This window comes from Macadamia integrifolia, unplaced genomic scaffold, assembly GCF_013358625.1.
Source record: "Macadamia integrifolia cultivar HAES 741 unplaced genomic scaffold, SCU_Mint_v3 scaffold478, whole genome shotgun sequence".
NCBI lineage: Eukaryota > Viridiplantae > Streptophyta > Magnoliopsida > Proteales > Proteaceae > Macadamia > Macadamia integrifolia.
The window spans coordinates 209,969-217,801 of record NW_024870462.1 but is presented as its reverse complement, the minus strand read 5'-3'; the positions used below and the strand labels follow the sequence as shown (position 1 = coordinate 217,801).

General features: G+C 35.2%; 1 protein-coding gene across 1 annotated transcript; it reads left to right on the top strand.

Moving 5' to 3' along the window:
- Positions 1–5,235: 5,235 nt before the first annotated feature.
- On the top strand, positions 5,236–7,294 carry LOC122068893 (transcription factor MYB4-like). Its single transcript, XM_042632804.1, has 4 exons — positions 5,236–5,435; positions 6,014–6,143; positions 6,239–6,888; positions 7,170–7,294. Exons 1-4 carry the CDS (start codon positions 5,297–5,299, stop codon positions 7,292–7,294), a joined length of 1,044 nt encoding a protein of 347 aa, XP_042488738.1. The 5' UTR covers positions 5,236–5,296.
- Positions 7,295–7,833: the final 539 nt, after the last annotated feature.

Sequence of the window (7,833 nt, the reverse complement as noted above, 5' to 3'; positions counted from 1 at the left end):
TCTCAGTTCACCTTGTTCAAGGGAAGGTGGTGGCGATTAGAACCGCTATGTCACAAGCCATTGCATCGGATAAAGCTCATCTTCTTGTTGAGGCTGATTGCAAGGAGATCATTAATTTGCTTAACAATCCTATTCGTTTATCGCCATTGGAGGTAGTAGTAGCAATCAATGACATTAAGCATCAATGTGCTTCTTTTATTTCAATTTCTTTCTCTTGTTCAACAAAATTGACCATATTCCGTTTCTTGGCTTCATAGGTTGTGTAGCTGAAGCTAATGACTACACATGCTTATCAATTTCAATAAATCTATTTTTCACTCTAAAAAAAACAAAAAACTTTTAAGTACGTAAAATAGTAATTTCTTATGGATAACTAAGTTACTCAGTTGGTTAAGTGTCTGTCTTATGACTCTCATCGTAGCAGGCATGGGGTTTTGGTCTTGAGTTCGAGTCGAATGCAATTTTTTTTCCATAGTCCACTACTTTTAATAATTTTTTTTATCGAACTTCAAAATTGAAAGACAAATTATTATTTTACAAATTCAAATTTATCAACTATATCTTTGACTAGATCTATTTTAATATCTAAACCCAATGGGATATCGCAGTTGGTGAACAACAAACTTGGTACGAGCCGTAAACTCGAATGTCCTAAGTTCAACTTCCACTAGGTACATATTGGGCCACTCACATGGGGGTGTTCAGTACTTTTCACTGCTTTCAGTGAAAGTTAAATGGTTCTCATTCAACCTCGGTATGACCCAGTCTATACAGTTGTGGGGCCCATATGAACCTGTAGAATTAATCAGGCCAAAGGCCTACATACCCGTAAAATATATATATATATATGTGAAATTATAGGATTCCTTTCCTCCCAAAAGAAAAGATTGAGATGCTAAGAAATTTTTTTTTCTTTAAATGGAAGGAAATGTCAAACTCTAATGATGGGAACTTACAGTTCCTCCGCATGGCATGCTTTTAATCAGTAATGATGGGGACAAAGCAGGTTTATTTTGACTAAATAAATGGATTATAAATCTATAAGTCAATGATCCTATGACAAAATATCTGTTTTACACTTGAGACGTGCATCTATATGGGTTAGTATGGGTATCTTTGGCCTCCACATTTTTCTTTTGGTAAGAAGGTATCTTTCTCTTCAATTATTTCTACATTCAAAGGTGTTCATATTCATATAAAAAGAAATGTTTGAAATTGAAAAGTCCAAAGATAATAAAGGAGTCTTGCTCTCTCAATGGAGCGAAGTCCAACACTGCCCTAAAGTCTATCTCCTCCAACCACAATAAAGATAAGGAATCTCTTTATCCACTATGGATGAACAGAAATTCAATCCAAAATAACTCTGCAACTTTGAAACCTTCAAAAAATGGGATTAGGTTGCTTTTGGTAACATTTCTACCTTAGAAACGAAGTTTCGTGTCAAAAATAGAAATTTTAGTTTTTTTGTCAAAATACTTTTTTTTTTTTTAGAACAAAGCTGGAATGACGGAAATACCTTTTGTTGTTCCGTCAATTCTCGTTTCTAGTGTTTTTTTTTTTTTTTTTTTTTACTTTTTGTTAAGAAAACGAAACACATCACAAAGGCACCAAACGCTTTATTCCGTTTTTTTGTTCCCATAGAACGAATAAACTCCACAAATGTTTTTTCTGGAACATTACCAAATGCAGCCTTAAGGGTTTAGCCAACTGAAATACAATTGAAAGGGATTCCAAATGAAACGGCTAGTTTTGTCATTTGGAATATTTAATTGGCCATTCAATCCATTTATGGATAATGACCTAGGTGTCAAAGTGGGAGCCAAACTCCATTATATGGCCCACTATCTATAAAGTCCTTCTCTTTTTCTAGAACATTATAGAGAGCACACAAATAAGAAGAATGATTTCATTTCATTGGAGAATGGAGATAAAGAGAAACTTTGCTAGTGTACCCACATTAGACTTCAAAGAACCTTTTCTCTTATTTTTTGGGAGAGGACTCTCTCAGGCAAGTGGCATAGAGAGCACATTAATAAGGTGCGACAAAATAGTATCATATATGGGAAGAAAAATAAGTCATTTTTTGGGAAGACAAGAAAGACATAATTTTCTAGTGTATCTTACCCCCAGGGGCTCAAAGAGCCCTTTCCCTATTTTGGGAAAAGGTTGAGATGGATACAAAATTTGGTTAGTGTACCCACTTTAGACTTCAAAGAACCTTTCTCTAATATTTTTTGGAAGTGGGCTCTCTGGAGCAAGCAGCATAGAGGCAAAACAATGAGTGAGGCAAAATAATATCGTATATTGGAAGGCAACAAAGTCATTATTTGGGAAGATGAGAGAAACAAACACAATTTTCTAGCGTACTGTACACCAAGGGCTGTGAGAGCCTTTTCCCTATTTTTTTGGAAAAGGTTCCTTGAAAGGAAGTGTACCCCTTATGTCAGAGCGGGCCAATGGGAACATGTGCGAAAACATTGATAGGGGCAAGATTTTTGTGTTTTATGAGGGCAGGGCAGTGATTTCACCTCCCCTATGTCTGGGCGCACGTCTACACTGCCTTTTAGACTTATTTTTCCTTTTGTTTAAGAGAATATTCCCTTAAAGGTAGCGTGGGCACCCCTGCACTAGTGCGGATGCCAATGGACGTGCGAATGAAAGCATCAATAGGGGCTAAATTTCTATCTTTCATGAAGGTTAGGGTGGTCATTTCACACCCTCTATGTCGGGCGTAGGGGTAACATAGCCTTTCAAGTTTCTTTTCCTTCCAAGTTTCGACCATGGATTCAAAATATTGTATTAAATCTATTGATCGTCTCTATTCATATTAGTATTGGCCTCGATACCTTGCCAATCCCATGTTGGTTTACGGTTCGTAGTAAATATAAATGTATCCCAATTTTATTTATTTATTATTATTATTTTTTTTTCAATAAAATTGAAGATAAAATTCATCCGATCCTAATCAATACAGTTGAAAGGGGATGTGTGACTGCTCCTTTCACTTTATTTGGCGTATTTTTGACTCATGGCTTCCCAAGGCATTCGGAATCCATATGTACTACACGTTGCAGTCACGTTCTAATCAATAAAACTTTGTTTATTTAAAAAAAAAAAAAAAAATGGAGGGTGTGAGTCTGAATTGAAATACTGATGAAATTAAGTGACGCCGCAACATATAGTGGGGAAAGCATGATATCACACCATGAAAACATGAATCATGTCCTTCAATTTCTCATACTGTCATGATCATGGTTGTATATAACGTAGAATAGACCCAAAGGTACACAAGTAATTAAGGTCAACCAAAGAGCAGTCAACTATTTTGTTCCACTCCGCAACAGTACACAATGACTATGTATGATCTTGGCATAACGTCACTCTTTCACTGTTTTGAGAAATCAAAAACACAAAACATTATTCTATTAAAAAAAAAATTCCTTAACACTATGCCTAGTGAAGTATAAAGTTTTACTATTTACCACATGATGATGAGGCTCATTTTTAATCCCAAAAAAAAAAGATATAAGGGTCATTTGATTGGTATAATTTCAACTTAAGATTAGTAAAGGAAGTAACTACAATTACAAAAGATACCATTTTATATTCATCTCTATTTGATGACATTTTAGTAATTTTATTTAAACTTTAAATTAGAGAGTTTGTTAAAACCTCTATACATTTGTCAATCCTAGTATTATTAACAAGCTTGTGGGTCACACCCACCAAACTCTATCTACCTTAAGAATAGTTATAGACTTAAAATGCTTCAAAAGAACATTTATCAAAACTCTCATAGGAAAAAACTATAGGGTTTTCTACTTTGACTAGACCTATGTACTCACAAAGGAAGACAAGAACTAATATATACAGCGATGATAATTAAGAAAGGTTTGAGGATTGAAAGTGGAAAGAAAAAAGTCAGAAATCCTTTAGTTGAAATCATTGATAATCATATGAGGATTAGCCTCGGAACCATTAAAAGAAATTTGATTATAAGCAAGCCAAATAAAATAGATGGTAATGGAAAGAAAAAAAAAAAGACAAGAAAACATGTTTATCACAGTCACACCCATTCTTCCAGCACATAGTTTTCCTTACAATGGAAGGAGAGTAGAGCTTGATAAATATTTTGCCTTTATAATATATGACTCCAAAGGTTAGAAGGGTTATTAAGCATTTGCCAATCCAATTTAAGTACTGATGATTTTTCTTTGAGTTAGTGAAAAATATATTAAGAAAATAGAACAAAGAACATCAAAAAATCCAAAGATTGACAAGCCTAAGAGAGGACCCCGAACAAAACTATGAAAAAAAGATGATACATCAACAACTAGGAAAGAGAAAACAAATAACCAAAGTTTGATTAAAAAAAATAGGTTGGGGGGAGGGGGGAGGGGGGAGCGGGGAGGGGGATAGGAAGGGGGAGAAACAATAAATGGTTTCTTATTATTAGGGTCCTCGACATTGTATATGGATATTTAGTCTATCCCATCACTGATCCTGACTAACTAAAAACAATAAATGGTGTTGAAGATATAAATATTCTTAGGGAAATTAATAGCACAACATCAGTGTGTGAATTCTTCTGTATGCCCTTTCACATACCTTTCATGGGTTCCAAACCCTCTCTTCTCATTAAATGCCAAGCCTCTATAGGAGGATTCATCACTCTCACCCCTATTGGTGCAAAACTGCACTCTGCAAGCGTTATGTGAAACCCTCTCCCTATTTCATATTTGGGCAAAGTTCTATGAGCAAGCTACCATGGGTATCCTAGCACCCTCCATCTCTATCTCTCTCATATTCATGTAAATGACATTTTTGTCCCCTATTTACGAAGACATTCTGTCCTCGGACATTGATGCATTCCTCTATGCCGTTGGCTCAAATAACCATTTTCCTAGATATTTTTATTAGTTTTACTCTGTGGTCTCCTTGTACATGTAGACAATGATCTATTTGTCATGCAAAATTATAAATTAAAATGGTATTACACACCATAATAAAATCTATGGTACATGTAATATGGTCATATTATATAATTACACTTTGTCTTATTTTTTCAGATAATTACAACTCTGGAGAATATCCTAATAATATATACTTGTTAATGTCCTTATTATTGCGTACGGTTTGGTAAGAAGAGAATCTAAGAGCAAAGGCATGGACCTTGTTGTGTCTCTCTCTCTCTATATATATATATACATGCAGCCATAGGTGTTTCATGACTTGCATTTTAGTATTGGTGGCCACTTGGGTAGCTTATTCGCAGTTCATATTCCATACTCAATAGATGGGTAGAGGGCGTGCCCCCTGTTGTGACAAGGCAGGATTGAAGAAGGGTCCATGGACTCCTGCAGAGGACTTGAGACTCATTGCCTTCATTCAGAAGAATGGACATGCCAATTGGCGTGCTCTCCCTAGATTAGCAGGTATCTCTCTCTCTCTCGCCTTCCATTGATGATTGGTTGATTTAAATGCATAAATTCAAATAGAAAAACTAAAACCTTAATTTTTTTGAGAACAAGCCAAGGAATTAAACTGCCATTTTTGTCTGATGAGACTAAGAAGACTTTAAACTTTTGAATTTGATGTGGGTGAAGCATTTTAAAGAAACGCTATACAAGGTTGCATTCAACACATGAACAAATAATGGTTTGAAAACTATCAACATCAAAGTAGTTGATCACTTAATTGAGGGGGAAAAAAGGTGGATGAAGATCACTTTCAATTTTTTGGCTTTTTTTTTTTTTTTTTTTTTTTTTTTTTTTTTTTTTTTGGTGAATGAAAAATATCTAAACAAAAGATGATACATCAAAATCCAAGGGGAAAGAAACACCAAAATAAAAGATGATACATCAAGAACCCAGGTAGTTCGTTTTTACTTAGAAGTGTACATTAAGTGCTCATCATAGATGTTTTCTTCCCCGAAAAAGCTGAAGACTATTAGGAATGGAATGTTATTAATCTCAGAAGACCTGATCATCGTATAACCCAATTTGTGTTGCAGGATTGCTGCGTTGTGGGAAGAGTTGCAGATTGAGATGGATTAATTACCTTCGACCAGACATCAAGAGGGGGAATTTTACCAAGGAAGAAGAGGACACTATAATTAAGCTACATGAACTTCTTGGAAACAAGTAAAATTCCTCTCATGGTCTCATGTGGCATTGATTTTTCATTTGATAACCTTAGAGTTGCTTCTAATTATAGGATCTAATGCAATTCTTCACAGGTGGTCAAAAATTGCCTCTCAGTTGCCTGGAAGAACTGACAATGAGATTAAGAATGTGTGGAATACACACTTAAAGAAGAGACTTGCTTTGGAAGGACAAAACCCTTCTGGAAATGATGAACACAAGGAAACAGTGCCTGTCACTAACTCCTCATCTTCCTCCATTTCCTCTATATCTTACTCTAATCAAGTTATAGGTATGAAGAGTGATTCAAATGTTCATAATTTATCTCTGTCTGAGAGCCCAATTGAGGTATTGGAGAAGAAGAATGGTTCCTCAGTTGATGAAGAAGACCCAATCCAATGGAATGACTTCCCTGATGTGTTTGATGATGAGCCACCGAAGGAACTGCGAAGCTCGCCTTCATCATCATCTTGTAGTTCATCTATTTTAGACCCAACATCTATTTTAGACCCAAACCAAGTTGATGGGTTTGGATTAGAAGAACAAACATGTTTACAAGATGTGAACAAGCAAGATATCTCAGAACGGATACTTGAAATACCATATGAAGCCAACCTAGACTTATGGGACATGTTAGAAGATGATACCAGTTTTTCTACATCCAGTGTGGTCCCAATGTATGAGAATGAAGTTCATCAACACTCAAATACAGAGGAAAGAAACTTAGAACCAAAGGATTTAGAAAGTATGAGTTGGGTAACAAACTTAGAAAATGAACTTGGACTTCAGACAAGTTGTGATGCAGTTGAGCCACTTCTCTCTACTACTTCCTTTGAAGAGTTTTTGATGAAAGAGGAAACTGATCCTATTGTAACTTATTTTCAAATTTGGCCATCTTCACCTATGAATTTTAGTTTGTAAATAGAAGTCAAAACTAGTAAGTTTCAAACAGTGTTGAAAGTTGAAACTACTAGTCAATTAGCTGGTCTGCTAACAGTTTGTAACATTTAAATTGGGTCATTTCAGGTAGATTATCAACTACATTGGGTGTCTCTTTCAAGGATGACTTGACCAGGGTACTTGCTCATAAGTCAGCTTGGAAACCCATGGTTGATAATTTTCAGTGGAAAATTGTGGAGGGTAAAATATAAAGTATGAGGCTTCCATTTTCTACTTGTTCTTTTTTCTTATTTTCCTTCAGTGGAGAAGTATGACTTGGTTTTAAAGTTATGCTATTATTGTAATCCACTAGTTGGCTTGACTTTGTAACTTCTTATTTCTTGGCATTTTAATTTTGATGATGAAAGTTGAATTTCTACCACTCAAATTACCTAACAAGACAATTTTGTGAGAGAGATTTCTTCTGCTCTAGAATGAATCAGTTTTAACTTGACATGAATCATCTTAGGCATCTACAGATTAAAGTTGGGGCCCAAAGTAGGTAAAATTATTTTATAGATAATATCAATTTATTAAAGAAAGAGAGAAAGGGAAAAAAAAAAATAAAGGACTCAAAAGGTAGAAGGAAAATAGATAGAAAATATTTTGATTGAGGGATTCTCCATTTTTGTCTTATAAAAAAGGCTAATATTGAGGCCTGGGCCAAAGCAAGACCAACAGACAAGGAGGGAAGAATCTTTCTCCCCTAATGCAGTCCATTGTGGAAGCGTCAGATTGGGATCTTTGAAGA

Excerpts from the sequence above, each read along its gene's own strand:
- LOC122068893 (XM_042632804.1), top strand. The coding sequence starts at position 5,297 with ATGGGTAGAGGGCGTGCCCCCTGTTGTGACAAGGCAGGATTGAAGAAG. Across the intron at positions 5,436-6,013 it reads TGCTCTCCCTAGATTAGCAG|GATTGCTGCGTTGTGGGAAG; the intron begins GTATCTCTCTCT and ends TTTGTGTTGCAG. Across the intron at positions 6,144-6,238 it reads CATGAACTTCTTGGAAACAA|GTGGTCAAAAATTGCCTCTC; the intron begins GTAAAATTCCTC and ends AATTCTTCACAG.